Source organism: Pongo abelii, chromosome 8 (assembly GCF_028885655.2).
Source record: "Pongo abelii isolate AG06213 chromosome 8, NHGRI_mPonAbe1-v2.0_pri, whole genome shotgun sequence".
NCBI classification, from domain to species: domain Eukaryota; kingdom Metazoa; phylum Chordata; class Mammalia; order Primates; family Hominidae; genus Pongo; species Pongo abelii.
The window spans coordinates 18,673,581-18,691,193 of NC_071993.2; the positions used below are offsets into that span (position 1 = coordinate 18,673,581).

At 41.3% G+C, this 17,613-nt stretch overlaps 1 protein-coding gene across 18 annotated transcripts in view; it reads right to left on the minus strand.

Annotated features, from left to right (window-relative positions):
• Positions 1-17,613, minus strand: part of NSUN6 (NOP2/Sun RNA methyltransferase 6) — an 87,956-nt gene that overhangs the window by 17,487 nt on the left and 52,856 nt on the right. For all 18 annotated transcript variants that reach the window (XM_054522021.2, XM_054522024.2, XM_054522018.2 and 15 more), the window contains 2 exons: positions 16,919-17,038; positions 6,154-6,298 (listed from right to left, as the gene is read on the minus strand). In XM_054522021.2, the coding sequence (XP_054377996.1) occupies positions 6,154-6,298; positions 16,919-17,038 (265 nt within the window). The remainder of the gene's footprint in view (positions 1-6,153; positions 6,299-16,918; positions 17,039-17,613) is intronic.

A 17,613-nucleotide genomic window follows, 5' to 3' on the forward strand; every position in this document is an offset into this window, starting at 1 on the left:
ATGTGCATTTGTCTCAGGTGAGCAGAGTGATAACTTTGAATAGAATGGGAAGCAGGGGTTTGCCCTAACCCGTTCCCAGCTTGACTTATCCCTTTAGCTTAGTGATTTGGGGTCCCAAGATTTTCCTTTCGCACCTGTAACTACACTTAGGGATCTCTGAAACTGTATTACTTTGAGGTGGTGTGTAATTTAGGAGCAATTTTGTGTTAAATGAGATTGACATCACTTCTGGAATAAGGGCATGGAGAGTTCTGCAGACGCTCTCTCCAGCGGCACAAACAAAAACAACCTCTGGAAAATGAAAGCCTCTGGAAACATTGAAGCCTCTGAAACAAACAACCTCTGGAAAAACTGAAGCCTCTGGAAAATGTCCTAAGACCACACAGCAAATGAAGAAACATTTATTTAAGAAAATCAACCACATCTTAATAAGAACAGTGAGAATCTGTGCATTTGTGCCATGACCCACTCTTTTCTCCCTTTTCCAACTGCCTTCCTCTTCTCTGAAGCTCAGAATAAGATCCAGTTCATGTGGGTGCAGCCAAGAACACAAGACTCCCTCTCTCCTTAAGCTCCCAGTCAAGGAATGAAAGGACTGTGGTCTCTCCCTAAGAGGGACAGGCTTGTCAGCTTGTCTCATGTGCCCCAGCGCCACCTTGCACAGGCTATAATTTCAGATAAGAGCCAGAGAACTGGGGCTATCTTCCTCCACCCAGCCCCCATTCATAGGTGAGAAGCTCTACCCAGGCACAGTAGGCTGAGAATATTTAACCCCTGATTACCCTCACCTAAGAGCAAAGTGAAGAGATTCCATCCCAGAAGAGGCAAGCCAAAAGACCAGAGGCTGCCACCCCAGCCCAGCATCAAGAGTCTGGCTCCAAGAGAAACAAACCACTGCCCTGCCCCCATCTCTGCAGCAGTGGCCCAGAGGTTTTACCCAAGATGCAGAAAGGAAGAACAGAGTTCTGAAGGTCTCCCCAAGTGAACTTGTTAGCAGGAGTAACTCTGTGTGGGTCTGCAGCAACCTCAATTCTTGCCCCCTCAGGAGAAAGAGTTCGACCAAGGGGCACAAGGCAGAGTGATCTTGGTTGAGGCAAATTTTAGAGCAGGAGTGAAAAGTTTATTAGAAAGTTTAAAGTACAAATGAAAGGATGTAAAGTACACTTGGAAGAGGACCAAGTGAGTGACTTGAGAGATCAAGTGCACGGTCTGACCTTCTGATTTGGGGTTTTGTATGCTGACATACTTCTGGGGTCTGGCATTACTTCTCCTGATTCTTCCCTTGGGGTGGGCTGCCAGCATGGACAGTGGCCTGCTTGCACTTGGGAGGGGAGCACGCACAGTGTGTTTATCAGAGGCGTTTGAACCACCCATTTTGAATGGGGGCTGGGTAAAATAAGGCTGAGACCTACTGGGCTGCATTCCCAGTAAGTTAAGGCATTCTTAGTCACAGGATGACATAGGAGGTCAGCACAAGATACAGGTCATAAAAACCTTGCTGATAAAAACAGTTTGCAATAAAGAAGCCAGCTAAAACCCACCAAAACAAAGATGGCGATGAAAGTGACCTCTGGTGGTCCTCACTGCTACACTCACACTGGCACGACAATTTACAAATGATATGGCAGCATCAGGAAATTACCCTATAAGGTCTAAAAATGGGAGGTATGAATACTCTATCCCTTGTTTAGCATATACTCAAGAAACAGCCATAAAAATGGGCAAACAGGCCAGCCGTGGTGGCTCATGCCTATAATTCCAGCACTTTGGGAGGCCGAGGTGGGCGGATCACAAGGTCAAGAGATCGAGATCATCGTGGCCAACATGGTGAAACCCTGTCTCCACTGAAAATACAAAACATTACTTGGGTGCAGTGGCATGTGCCTGTAGTCCCAGCTACTCAGGAGGCTGAGGCAGGAGAATCGCTTGAACCCGGGAGGCGGAGGTTGCAGTGAGCCGAGATCGCGCCACTGCACTCCAGACTGGCGACAGAGTGAGATTCCATCTCAAAAAAAAAAAAAAAGGAAACCAGCAGCCCTCAAGGCTGCTCTATGAAGCAGCCATTCTTTTATTCCTCTACTTTCTTAATAAACTTGCTTTCACTTTACTCTATGAACTCGTCCTGAATTCTTTCTTGCAGGAGATCCAAGAACCCTCTCTTGGGGTCTAGATCTGGACCCCTTTCCAGTAACTTATTTACTGGAGTTGTGTGCATTCTCGCTGAGGCGTTCTTCCCTTACCAGCCAAAAGTCCCTAGGAGGTCATATACCAGTTAAACTTCCACAACTTTGCCTTCGTGTGCATGTGTGAGCCCACTCAGCCAACTCCTGAGATCTTATCAGAAAGCTGATCACCAGTTTCATGTTTTTTTCTGTCTTCTGGGAGACTGCCTTTCCCTGGCACTGGCTGCAACCAATTATTATTTTAGAGAGACAGTTAACAACCACCTGGCCATCACCTGATGCTTGCCTGACATTCCTGGTTGTGGAGGCTCTCTCCTGCCCTGTTTATGTCTGACTAGCTACCTACTGTAACAAACTAACTTTATTTTGAACAGAATGTGTGGAATTTTAAGCCTCAGCACACTCTTGAAAATAACGGAGATTGTGGTGGTGAGCAATTAAGAGGAGGCTAGGAGGTCCATGAGAAGAATCAGCTAAACCAAAGACCAGAGAAGTTTATGAGAGAATCAAGGTATGAGACAGTGAGAAGAGCCTTCTGGGCTGGGAAAAACCTCAAAGACTGTTCAGAAAGATTACCTATGCAAAGGATCTCATATTCATTGGATCAGATGGTGGGGCAACTTATGTCCCAGGGCACTGTTAAAAAGAATAAAGCAATCAATCTGCAATTAGTGGAGGGTAACAGTGCTCTGTAATGCCAACTGAAGCACACAGTTTAACACAAAGAGCAGGGAAAGAGACAAAGTGAGCCCTGCAAAAACTAAAACCACTGTAATACCAGGAGTACTATGCCCATGTCAAAAAAGCTGCTGAGGAGTGACAACTCAGCTGCACATGCTGAAGGAATACAGTTTACTAAAATAGTGGAGCCATGACACTAAACAAATAAGCAAACTATCACAACACGCCTGGGGAGGAGGTGAATTAGCATTCAAGTTGTTACGATGTATTTGTCAGGCCTCTGAGCCGAAGCTCAGCCATTATAAACCCTGTGACCTGCACATACACATCCAGGTGGCCTGCAGGAGCCAAGAGGTCTGGAGCAGTCAAAGAAAAACCACAGCCAAAAACCACAGCCAGTTCCTGCCTTAACTGATCAACTAAAATTATAATATTTTACTATTGTGACGTGTCCCTGCCCTACCTTGGCTGATGAATTAACTTTGTGACATTTTTCTTCTGGACAATAAGTCTTATGATCTCTCCACCATGCATCTTGCAACCCCCTCCTCTGCTAACAATAACCACCTTTTACCGTAATTTGCCATTACCTACCCAACTCCTATAAGGCAACCCCTTCCTTATCTCCCTTTGCTGACTCTCTTTTCGGACTCAGCCCAGCTGCACCCAGGTGAATTAAAAGCTTTGTTGCTCACACAAAGCCTGTTTGGTGGTCTCTTCACACGGACGCGGTTGACAGTATTACCTAAAATGTCCAGTTTTCAGCCGAAAAAAGAATATGAGATATGCAAAGAAAAAGGAAAGTGTGACCCATTGGTAGGGGAAAAAAAGCAGCAAAAAAAGTTAACTTTGAGAGAGTTTAGCTGCCAGACTTAGCAGGCAAAAACTTTAAAGCAGCCAATAAAAATATGTTCAAAGAATTAAAGGAAAGGAAAATAAGCTTAAAAAAGTAAAGGGAGATATGGTCGTCATGTTTCATCAAATAGAGAATATCAATAGAGGGAAATTTTTAAAAAAGGAAATCAAGATGTTGAAAGTACAATTCTTAAAAATTCCACTAGAGGGGCTCAACCAGAGTTAAGCCCACAGAAAAAAATGAGCATACTTGAAGACAGATGAATATAGATTATGTAATCTTGTAACTGAGTGCTTGCATTTTTCTAAGAAAAAAGGAATGAATTACTATTTTAAAAATTATTTTCTGTTCTCTTCTCCCCTTTCCCCATTCCCTGTTTGTTTCCTACTCAGCCCTTCAGAAATGCAAATTTAACCTTTTACACACTTTCCCCTCACCAGACATTCCCTGCAGGGCAAGTTCTTCTAACTAAGCCTCCAAGACAGATCTCTCCTAGGGAACTGACAGTCAATTAGCAGACCAAACCATACTGGCCAGCGAACTTTCACCTCCAGGGGGTGGTCTTGAAACTTCCACCCTCTAGGGGTTGCCACTCTTGTGGGGAGTAGGGGGGACTTTCATCCACCAGGAGGACGTATCGAAATCATGCCTGCTTGGCCACTTTTACAACTTACTTCTGCCCAGGAAGGTGCCAATTAAACTGTGTTAGATTAGGCACCAGCTAGCAGCGGGAGCCCTGCCCTCGTTCACTCCCCTCCTTACCTTATAAAAGGGTCCGCTTTCTGCTCCAAAGGTGAAGCAGCACATATAAAGGCAGGATGCTTTATGCCTCATTCCCTAAGCTAGCTTTGGAAGAAACCATTTTCCTTCTACCTTACTCTTGTTAATCAGACTCTAAATGTGGCATGCAGCTAGCTAATCTGCTTTTTGGTTACAATCTGAAAGTCAGAGAGATATAAAAATGAAAACAAATGACCATAAACTTCAGAGAAACTTGTGACATTATTAAGACAACTCAGGCATTATTAACACAACTTAGGTAGGCCCAAAAGGAAAGAAAGAAAAAAAGGTAAGAAAATATTCAAAAAATTATGGCTGAAAATGACCCACGTTTGATGAAAAGCTATCTACACATCCAAAAAGAACAACTAGCTCTGAGGTGGACAAATGCAAAAAGATCCACAACCAGACACATCATCGTAAAAATGTTGAAAGTCAAAAGCAAAGAGAAAATGTTAAAGGCAGCAAGAGAAAAACAACTTGTCATGTACTAGGAAACTGTAAAAGATTAGCAGTTGATTGTTAATCAGGAAAAAATGGAGCCCCAAAGATGTAACATGACATACTCGGAGTACAGAAAGAAAAAAAAAATACCTCATCAACCAAGAATTTAATATTCAGTAAAACTATCTTTCAAAAATAAAGACCTATTTCAAAATAGGTCTTTCAAAAATAGAGACCTATTAAAAAGAGAGAGAGAGAGAAGTACCTAACAGACATACAAATAGCCAACAAGTATATGAAAAAATGCCCAACATCACTAATCATCAGGAAAATGAAAATCAAAACAACAATGAGATATCACCTCACCCCAGTTAAAATGGCCATCATTTTAAAAAAAACACACACACAAAATAATATACGCTGGCAAGGATGCAGAGAAAACCAAACTCTTTTATACTGTTGGTAGGAATGTAAATTAGTACAGCCATTACGTAAAATGGTATGGAGGTTCTTCAAAAGTAAATAGAACTACCATATTACCCAGCAATCCTACTACTGGGTGTATAGACAAAGGAATTGAAATCAGCAGGTCAAAGAGATAGCTGCACTCTCATTTCACTGCAGCATAATTCCCAACAGTCAAGATATGGAATCCATCAAGAAATGAATGGATAAAGAAAATGTGGTACCTATACACAGTGGAATACCATTCAGCCTTTAAAACAAAAAGAAATTATGTTATTTGCAACAAAATAGATGAACCTGGAAGACATCATATTATGCTAAGTGAAATAAGCCAGGCAATGAAGGACAAATATTACATGATCTCACTTAAGTGGGGAATCTAAAAAAGTCAAACTCATAGAAAGAGAGTAGAATAGTGGTTACCAGAGGCTGGGGGAGGAGGGAGGACCAAGGAATGGGAGACACTCTTCAAAAGGTACAAAGTATCAGTTGGACAGGAGGAGTAAGTTTTTGAGATCTACTGCACAGCATGGTGACTATACTAATGTATTTTGTATTTCAGAGCTGCTATGAGAGTAAATCTCAAATTACCACAAGACAAGGATAAGTACAGTGATGGATATGTTAATTAGCTTGTTTTAATCATTCCACATTGTATACAAAATTATATACATGTCAAAACATCACACTGTATGCCTCATATATGATTTGTCAATTAAAAATAAGAAAATCAAAATAGCTCACCTTCTGTGTCCTCCACCATATCAAGTTTAACCGCCTTTGTTCCATCAAAACAAAATGCCCTGATGGAATTCAGCCCTAACAATAAGGCATTCTGCTTTATTTTTTCTACTTTGTTGAAGATTTTATCCAGTGCTATAACTTCTCCCTAAAAAGAAACAAAACACACACACACAGAAAAAAAAAAAGAAAGAAAATTATAAATCCAAAGCTGTCATAAAAATAATGAGAAAAACTGATGAAGAATTATGGTCTTTTCCACCATATTCCCATCCCTAATTTAAAACCTCTATCCATTGACCAAACGTATGTATCAGGAATTTATTCCTTCTGGTGGGTTCTTGGTCTCGCTGACTTCAAGAATGAAGCCGCAGACCCTTGCGATGAGTGTTACAGTTCTTAAAGATTGTGTGTCCGGAGCTTGTTCCTTCAGATGTTCAGATGTGTCTGGAGTTTCTTCCTTCCGGTCGGTTCATGGTCTCCCTGACTTCAGGAGTGAAGCTGCAGACCTTCGCAGTGAGTGTTACAGCTCTTAAAGGTGGCGTGCCTGCAGTTGTTTGTTCCTCCCGTTGGGTTCGTGGTCTTGCTGACTTCGGGAGTGAAGCCACAGACCTTCGCAGTGAGTGTTACAGCTCTTAAAGGTGGCACGCCCAGAACTGTTTGTTCCTCCGGGTGGGTTCGTGGTCTCGCTGACTTCAGGAGTGAAGCCGCAGACCTTCGCAGTGAGTGTTACAGCTCACAAGGTAGTGCAGGCCCAAAGAGTCAGCGGCAGCAAGATTTATCGTGAAGAGGAAAAGAACAAAGCTTCCACAATGTGGAAGAGTACCCTAGCAACTTGCAGCTGCTGGCTTGGGTGGCCAGCTTTTATTCCCTTATTTGGCCCCGCCCAAATCCTGCCGATTGGTCCATTTTACAGAGCACTGATTGATCCATTTTACCGAGTGCTGATTGGTGCATTTACAATCCTTTAGCTAGACACAGAGCGCCGATTAGTGCATTTACAATCCTCTAGCTCGACAGAAAAGTTCTTCAAGTCCCCACTCGACCCAGGAAGTCCAGCTGGCTTCACTTCTAATGTATATCCAATTTACATTAAATACTTATGGCTTTCCATTAAGAAAATACACATTCTTGCCAGAAAAATAATCTTACAATAACTAGCTACTTTTAATCAACAAAACTCAAAACCAAAAGAATTTGCAATCTTCTAAAGAAACTTAAAAACATCCACTGGAGGCAAACATTAAAAATCACCAATTTGATGTGCCTTGTTCACCTCTGGAAGAACATGAGCTAATGCTATTAGACAGTGGCCTTAAAGTGCTTTGAGATGCAAATGAATGTTACTTGTATGATTGGTCATTTTAATATTTTCCAGCTAGCCACGTATAATTCCTGTGAACCCTGGCAACCAAAACTGGAAAAATATGAGCCAAAACCTCTGTATAGCATAGCAAAATATTCTGGTGTGGTATAAAACGCAGTTCAAGAAAATTTTATATAGTAACACTTTAAGTCAAGGTCAATAAAGATAAGAGGTCAAAATTTGGGAGGGGCCAAGATAGCTGAATAGAAACAGCTCCAGTCTGTAGCTCCCAGCGAGACCAATGCAGAAGGTGAGTGATTTCTGCATTTCTAACTGAGGTACCCAGTTCATCTCATTGGGACTGGTTAGGCAGTGGGTGCAACCCACGGAGAGCAAGCAGAAGTATGATGGGGCATCATTCACCCAGGAAGTGCAAGCAGCTGGGGGGCCTCCCTCCCCCAGCCAAGGGAAGCTGTGAGGAACAAACTGTGCTACCCAGCCTGGGTACTACGCTTTTCCCATGGTTTTTGCAATCCACAGATCAGGAGATTCCCTCATAAGCCTACACAAGGGCCCTGGGTTTCAAGCACAAAACTGGGCGGCCATTTGGGCAGGCACCAAGCTAGCTGCAGTTTTTTTCTTGTACCCCAGTGGCACCTGGAACCCCAGTGAGACAGAACCATTTACTCCCCTGGAAAGGGGGCTGATGTCAGGGAGCCAAGTGGTTTCACTCAGTAGGTCCCACTGTCACAGAGCCCAGCAAGCTAAGAACCACTGGCTTGAAATTCTCACAGCCAGCACAGCAGTCTGGAGTCAACGTGGGATGATCGAGCTTGGTGGGCATCCGCCATTACTGAGTCTTCAATAGGCTGTTGTCCCTTGACAGTGCTAAGGAGACTGGGAGGTTTGGCCTGGGCAGAACTGACCACAGCGCAGCAAAGCGGTTGTGGCCAGACTGCTTCTCTAGATTCCTCCTCACTGGGCAGGGCATCTCTGAAGGACAGGCAGCAGCCCCACTCAGGGGCTTACAGATAAAACTCTCATTTCCCTGGGACAGAGCACCTGGGGGGAGGGGTGGCTGTGGGCACAGCTTCGGCAGACTTAATCTTTCCAGCCTGCGGGCTCTGAAAAGAGAAGCTGATCCTGACAAGGGGGATTCTCCCAGCACAGTGTACCAGCTCTGCTAAGGGACAGATTGCCTCAAGTGGGTCCCTGATCTCCGTGCCTCCTGACTAGGAGAGACCACCCAACAGGGGTCGACAGACACCTCATGCAGGAGAGCTCCAGCTAGCAACGGGCCAGTGCCCTTTCGGATGAAGCTTCCAGAGGAAGGAACAGGCAGCAATCTTTGCTGTTCTGCAGCCTGCACTGGTGATACCCAGTCAAACAGGGTCTGGGGTGGACCTCTAGCAAACCGCAGCAGAGCTGCAGAAGACGAGCCTGTTAGAAGAAAAACTAACAAACAGAAAGCAACAACATCAACAAAAAAGACCCCCACAAGAATCCCATCCAAAGGTCATCAGCCTCAAAGATCAAAGATATAAATACATGAAGATGAGGAAAAAACAGCACAAAAAAGATGAAAATTCCAAAAACCAGAAAGCCTCTTCTCCTCCAAATAATCGCAACTGCTCTCCAGCAAGGGCACAAAACTGGACAGGGAATGAGATTGACAAACTGACAGAAGTAGGCTTCTGAAGGTGGGTAATAACAAACTCCTCTGAGCTAAAGGAGCATGTTCTAACCCAATGCAAGGAAGCTAAGAACCTTGATAAAAGGTTACAGGAATGGCTAACTAAAATAACCAGTTTAGAGAGGAACATAAATGACCTGATGGAGCTGAAAAACACAGCACAAGAACTTCTTGAAGCATACACAAGTATCAATGGACAAATCGACGAAGCAGAAGAAAGGGTATCAGAGATTGAAGACCACCTTGCTGAAATAAGGCATAAAGAAAAGATTAGAGAAAAAAGAATGAAAAGGAATGAACAAAGCCTCCAAGAAATATGGGACTATGTGAAAAGACCAAACCCATGAATGACTGGCAGACCTGAAAGTGACAGGGAGAATGGACCAAATTGGAAAACACACTTTAGGATATTATCCAGAAGAACTTCCCCAACCTAGCAAGACAGGCCCACATTCAAATTCAGAAAATACAGGGAACACCACTAAGATACCCCTCAAGAAGAGTAACCCCAAGACACATAATCAGATTTTCAAAGGCTGAAACAAAGGTTAAGGGCAGCCAGAAAGAAAGGTCAGGTCACCTACAAAGGGAAGCCCATCAGACTAACAGCAGATGTCTCTGCAGAAACCCTACAAGCCAAAATAGAGTGGGGGTGAATATTCAACATTCTTAAAGAAAAGAATTTTCAACCCAGAATTTCACATCCAGCCAGTTAAGCTCCATAAGCAAAGGAGAAATAAAATCCTTTCCAGGCAAGCAAATGCTGAGGGATTTTGTCACCACCAGTCCACCCTTACAAGAGCTCCTGAAGGAAGCACTAAATATGGAAAGGAAAAACCAGTAACAGCCACTGCAAAAACACATCAAAATATAAAGACCAACGACACTATGAAGAAACTGCATCAACAAATGTGCAAAATAACAAGCTAGCATCATGATGACAGGATCAAATTCACACCTAACAATATTAACTTTAAATGTAAATGACCAAATGCCCCAATTAAAAGATATGGACTGGTAAACTGGATAAAGAGTCAAGACCCATCAGTGTGCTGTATTCGGGAGACTCATCTCATGTGCACAGACGCACACAGGCTCAAAATAAAGGAATGGAGGAATATTTACCAAGTCAATGGAAAGCAAAAAAAAAGTAGGGGTTACAATCCTAGTCTCTGATAAAAAAAAACTTTAAACCAACAAAGATCAAAAAAGACAAAGAAGGGCATTACATAATGACAAAGGGGTCAATGCAACAAGAAGAGCTAACTATCCTAAGTAGATATGCACCCAATACAGGAGCACCCAGATTCATAAAACAAATTCTTAGAGACCTACAAAGAGACTTAAGACTCCCACACAATAATAGTGGGAGACTTTAACACCCTACTGTTAATAGTAGATCAATGAGACAGAAAATTAACGAGGATATTCAGGACTTGAACTCACCTCTGGATCAAGTGGACCTAATAGACATCTACAGAACTCTCTACCCCAAATCAACAGAATATACATTCTTCTCAGTGTCACATGGCACTTATTCTAAACTCGACCACATAACTGGAAGTAAAACACTCCTCAGCAAATGCAAAAGAATGGAAATCGTAACAAACAGTCTCTCAGATCACAGTGCAATCAAATTAGGACTCAGGATTAAGAAACTCACTCAAAACCGCACAACTACATGGAAATTGAACAACTTGCTCCTGAATGACTACTGGGTAAATAACACAATTAAGGCAGAAATAAACAAGTTATTTGAAACCAATGAGAACAAAGAGAAAATGTACCAGAATCTCTGGGATACAGTTAAAGCACTGTTAAGAGGGAAATTTATAGCACTAAATGCGCACATCAGAAAGCCGGAAAGATCTGAGATCCACACCCAAACATCACAATTAAAAGAACTAGAGAAGCAAGAGCCAAAAATGGTAGCAGAAAACATCAAATAACTAAGACCAGAAATGAAGGGGACAGAGACATAAAAAACCCTTCAAAGAATCAACGAATTGAGGAGCTGGTTTTTTGAAAAGATTAACAAAACAGACCATTAGCTAGACTAATACAGAAGAAAACAGAGAAGAATCAAACAGACACAATAAAAAATGATAAAGGGGATGTCACCACTGATCCCAAAGAAATACAAACTGCCATCAGAGAATACTATAAACACCTTCATGCAAATAACCTAGAAAATCTAGAAGAAATGGATAAATTCCTGGACACATACACCCTCCCAAAACTAAACCAGGAAGAAGTCAAATTCCTGAATAGACCAATAACAAGTTCTGAAATTGAGGCAGTAATAGCCTACCAACCAAAAAAAGCCCAGGACCAGATGGATTCACAGCAAAATTCTACCAGAGGTACCAAGAGGAGCTGGCACCATTCCTTCTGAAATGAATCCAAACAATAGGAAATGATTCCTCATTTTATGAGGCCAACATCATCCTAATACCAAAACCTGGCAGAGACACAACAAAACAAGAGAATTTCAGGCCAATATCCCTGATGAATATCGATGCAAAAATCCTCAATAAAATATTGGCAAACTGGATCCAGCAGTACATTAAAAAGCTTATCCACCACAATCAAGTCAGCTTCATCCCGGGGATGCAAGGCTGATTCAGCATACTCAAATCAAAAAACGTAATCCATCACATAAACAACCAATGACAAAAACCACATGATTATCTCAATAGATACAGAAAAGGCCTTACATAAAATTCAACATCCCTTCATGTTAAAAACTCTCAGTAAACTAGGTATTGATGGAACATCTCAAAATAATGAGAGCTATTTGTGACAAACCCATAGCCAATATCATACTGAATGGGCAACAACTGGAAGCATTTCCGTTGAAAACTGGCATGAGACAAGGATGCCCACTCTCACCACTCCTATTCAACATAGTACTGGAAGCTCTGGCCAGGCTAATCAGGCAAGAGAAAGAAATAAAGAGTATTCAAACAGGAGGAGAGGAAGTCAAGTTGTCTCTGTTTGCAGATGACATGACTGTATATGTAGAAAACCCCATTGTCTCAGCCCAAAAACTCCTTAAGCTGATAAGCAACTTCAGCAAAGTCTCAGGATAAAAAATCAGTGTGCAAAAAAATCACAAGCATTCCTTTACACCAACAACAGACAAGCGGAGAGCCAAATCACGAGTGAACTCCCATTCACAATTGCTACAAAGAGAATAAAATACCTAGAAATGCAACTTACAAGGGACATGAATGACCTCTTCAAGGAGAAATGCAAACCATTGTTCACAGAAATAAGAGGGGACACAAACAAATGGAAACAAATTCCACACTCGTGGATAGGAAGAATCAATAACATCAAAATGGCCATAATGCCCAAAGTAATTTATAGATTCAATGGTATTCCCATCAAGCCACGATTGTCTTTCTTAACAGAATTATAAAAAAATACTTTAAACTTCATATGGAACCAAAAAAGGGCAAGTAGAGCCAAACCAATCCTAAGCAAAAAGAACAAAGCTGGAGGCATCATGCTACCTGACTTCAAACTATACTACAAGGCTACAGTAGCCAAAACAGCATTGTACTGGTAACAAAACAGACATATAGATCAATGGAACAGAACAGAGACCTCAGAAATAACAACACATATCTACAACCATCAGATCTTTGACAAACCTGACAAAAACAAGCAATGGTGAAAGGATCCCCTGTTTAATAAATGGTGCTGGGAAAACTGGCTGTCCACATGCAGAAAACAGAAACTGGATCCCTTCCTTACACAAATATTAACTCAAGATGGATTAAAGACTTAAATGTAAAACCCAAAACCATAAAAACCCTACAAGAAAACCTAGGAAATACCATTCAGGACATAGGCATAGGCAAAGACTTCATGACTAAATCACCAAAAGCAATGGCAACAAAAGCCAAAGCTGACAAATGGGATCTAATTAAACTAAACAGCTTCTGCACAGCAAAAGAAACTATCATCGGAGTGAACAGGCAACCTACAGATTGGGAGAAAATTTTTGCAATCTACCCATCTGACAAAGGTCTAATACCCAGAATCTACGAAGAACTTAAACAAATTTACAAGAAAAAAACAATCCCATCAAAAAGTGGACGAAGGATATGAACAGACACTTCTCAAAAGACAACATTTATGCTGCCAATAAACATATGAAAAAAAGCTCATCATCACTGGTCGTTAGAGAAATGCAAATCAAAACCACAATGATATACCATCTCACACCAGTTAGAATGGTGATTAAAAAGTCAGGAAACAACAGATGCTGGCAAGGATGTGGAGAAATAGGAATGCCTTTACACTGTTGGTGGGAGTGTAAATTAGTTCAACCATTGTGGAAGACTGTGGCAATTCCTCAAGGATCTAGAACCAGAAATACCATTTGACCCAGCAATCCCATTACTGGGCATATACCCAAAGGATTATAAATCATTCTGCTATAAAGACATATGCACATATATGTTTACTGCAGCACTATTTACAATAGCAAAGACTTGGAACCAACCCAAATGCCCATCAATGACAGACTGGATAAAGAAAATGTGGCACATATACACCATGGAATACGAAGCAGCCATAAAAAAGAATGAATTCATGTCCTTTGCAGGGACATGGATGAAGCTAGAAGTTATCATTCTCAGCAAACTAATACAGGAACAGAAAACCAAACACCACATGTTCTCACTCATAAGTGGGAGTTGCACAATGAGAACACATGGACACAGGGAGGGGAACATCACACACGGGGGCCTGTCAAAGGGTTGGAGGTAAGGGGAGGGATAGCATTAGGACAAATACCTAATGCATGTGGGGCTTAAAACCTAGATAACGGGTTGATAGGTACAGCTAACCCTCATGGAACATGTATACCTATGTAACAAACCTGCACATTCTGCAGGTGTATTGCAGAAGTTAAAGCACAATTTAAAAAAAAAAAGGCCAAAATTTTAAGAATGCATTGTGGGCCAGGCACACTGGCTCATGCCTGTAATCCTAGCACTTTGGGAGGCCGGGCGGGCAGATCACTTGAGGCCAGGAGTTTGAAACCAGCCTGGCCAACATGGTGAAACCCCATCTCTACTAAAAATACAAAAATTACTTGGGCAAGGTGGCGTGTGCCTGTAAGCCCCACTACTTGGGAGGCTGAGGCATGAGAATCGCTCAAACCTGGGAGGCGGAGGTTGCAGTAAGCCAAGATTGGGCCACGGTGCACTCCAGCCTGAGCAACAGAGCAAGACTCTGAGAAAAAAAAAAAAAAGAAAGCAAGCCTTGTGACATTCATGTATTTTAAAACATACCACGAAATGGAATTGCAAATACAGTGAGAATGACTCTTCTATATATTTTCTTGCTTTGTTTTCCCTTTTCTTTTACACCGCCCTTGTACGCCATATGCAGCAAAGGCATAGCCTACAATGCAGAAAATTTGTAAATATTCCTCAAATACTACCAGGTTTAGTGATAGACACTTTATTTTTTTATTTATTTTTATTTATTTTTTTTGAGATGGAGTCTCACTCTGTCACCCACACTGGAGTGCAGTGGCACGATCTTGGCTCACTGCAAGCTCTGCCTCCAGGGTTCACGCCATTCTCCTGCCTCAGCCTCCCGAGTAGCTGAGACTACAGGCGCCCACCACCATGCCCAGCTAATTTTTTCTATTTTTTAGTAGACATGGGGTTTCACCGTGTTACCCAGGATGGTCTTGATCTCCTGACCTTGTGATCTGCCCGCCTCGGCCTCCCAAAGTGCTCAGATTACAGGTGTGAGCCACTGCGCCCGGCCAAACACTTTCAATTAATACCTTGATGAGCAGGAAAACCATTTAAAGTGATCTGAGCTAGTAAAGTAGTCAACAACTAGAATAAGGTTCAAATGTATTACACAGTAAAGGAGAAACTAGCTGAAGGCTACTTTTATAAAACTATAACCCTGGAGGCTGCAGTCATAAAAGATTTCCTTACCTACTAAAACAAATAACAAGTTAAAAGCAGCAACAAAATTTAGGATTCATTTCTGGATCAATTTTTTTTTTTTTTTTTTTGAGACGGAGTCTCGCTCTGTCGCCAGGCTGGAGTACAGTGACACGATCTTGGCTCACTGCAATCTCTGCCTCCCAGGTTCAAGCGATTCTCCTGCCTCAGCCTCCCAAGTAGCTGGGACTACAGGCGCACGCCACCACGCCCAGCTACTTTTCTTTTGTATTTTTAGTAGGGATGGGGTTTCACATGTTGGCCTGGATGGTCTCGATCTCTTAACCTCATGATCCAATTGTGGCTCAAATATTTCTATTCTGGTTGTTCGTGTCTGCATTGCTGCCCCACTGTGGCTGACTGCCTACATAGCCTCAATTCTTCAACTTTCCATGTATATTCATCCTTCACCAGATAATCCTGCAATACCCAATATGCTGTCACTCTGATGGGATTCAGTCATGTGATTTGTTGTGGCCAATAAATAGGATGACAGTAGATGTCATGTAAGCAGAGATTTTTTTTAATACCATGAAAGGCACTTGAACAGTTGGACTTGCTCTGCTTTGCTCTCTGCCATCAACTACTGCCCTCTGCTGGGCCAGTCTGCTGGTCCCAGTCAGGGGAGAACTTACACATCGGCCAGAGGCAGGGCATCCTTGTCGTCGCAGCTGAGGCCACTTTAGATGAGCGAACAACCATCCAAGCCCAAGTGAATGGGCCCACCCAAGATCATCAGAAACACCCAATTCACCTGCAGCTGACCAGTACATGAGTGAGCCCAGCAGGGATCAGCTGAATCCCACGGACTCCTGAGCCCCCAAAATGTTTAGTTGTATGCCGCCAAAATATTGTGTCTTCACACATCATAAAACCAACAGAAAACTGATACACCCATAATATCCAGACTCCCTTTGGAAAGACATTTTTACTAAGAGAGAATCAAATCTCTATGAATAATTACCTTTAAGCAAATACGATAAATATGCCATAATTTAATGGAGAATTAACACTTTCTCAAAGCCTATCATGATCAATCTTTAATCTTCCATATAAAGTGAAAAACGATTTGCATTAAACATCCAACTCCACAAAATCAACTCTTGTTATTTCAGGTGCTTTATTTTAGGCCCTAGTTGTATTTAATACCGAGTTTTTGTTACCACCTTAAATTCTTTTGGAGCAGAGAAGAGAAAAAATAAGCAGACAAGTATATCCTTCCTAATGAGTATTACATTCCTCAAAATGTAAACAACAAATATCCTTTTCTCTTTTTTGATTTTCATTCTCAGTATTTAAAAAATATCCTTTTTTATTAGAGATATTTCTTAGACCAAAATAACTTCAAATAGTAAATATTCTATATGTATGTGTATATGTTTATGTATTATACAACTATGTTTATACATCTTAACATATACATATTTCACACTTTGATAATATACTTTGAAATTAGTTTTTAATGGAAGAATATATTTTAATAGTTTAAACAACTATGAAATCTCATAATATGAAATAATCTCTAAATGTATTAAATTTAATTTCATAACAGATTAAGTCTATAATCATATTAGCAAATTGTAAAATTCAAGAAGGTATTGAGACAGTCTTCATAAATGATTCTTGTCTACTGAGCTTAATATGTAGTGACTGACGTAACTGAATAGTTTTCATTTTGGCTGAATCTGAACTAAATGAGACTGTCAATGGCTCTATGTTTCAGAAATTACACATTGTGAAATATACACTACTTTGACAGTGGTTTTGCTGTGAAGACAGTCTCACCTGATCATGCATTAGTGCTGCAATGTGTGTTGTTTTCCCTCCAGGTGCTGCACACAAGTCTAGAATCTTCTCTCCAGGTTGAGGATTTAGTACATGAGTTACTAAGGCAGATGGCAAATTCTATAAGGAAAAAAACGTAATCGATTATCAATAATCCTAAAGCATTTTTAATTTGAGAACCAGAGAATATAAAGAACCCTTTGGGGGTAATCCACTACAGCATCCTCACATCTGCCAAGAGGACGGTTTTTATAAATATACTCAGGTTAGGAAATTCACAATTTCCTAGAATATCCTACGATCTCCTAGGACTTACACACAAACCACCTGCACAAAAGCACACATGACACACTTTTCATTCAACTGAACTAAAATGCCTTATCAGTATTTTCTGGGTACCAACAAAAAATAAATAAATAAATAATCCATATTATTTCCTTTTCTGAATCCCAATGGTTCTCAATATTCTGGAAGCCAGAGACCTCTAAAATTGCAGGACCACTCTGGATTTTTTTCCCCAAAAAATGTACAAAATTTTGGTCTCAGTGGTCACTACTCAACAGTTTAGTACAAAAGCATGCCATTTTCATATAGACATATCATCTGAGAGTACTTAAATCTCAGCATTGTTCACTTTAATAATTTAAACTCCACTTGGGAACACATAAATATTAAATAACTGGTTTATTCCAGTT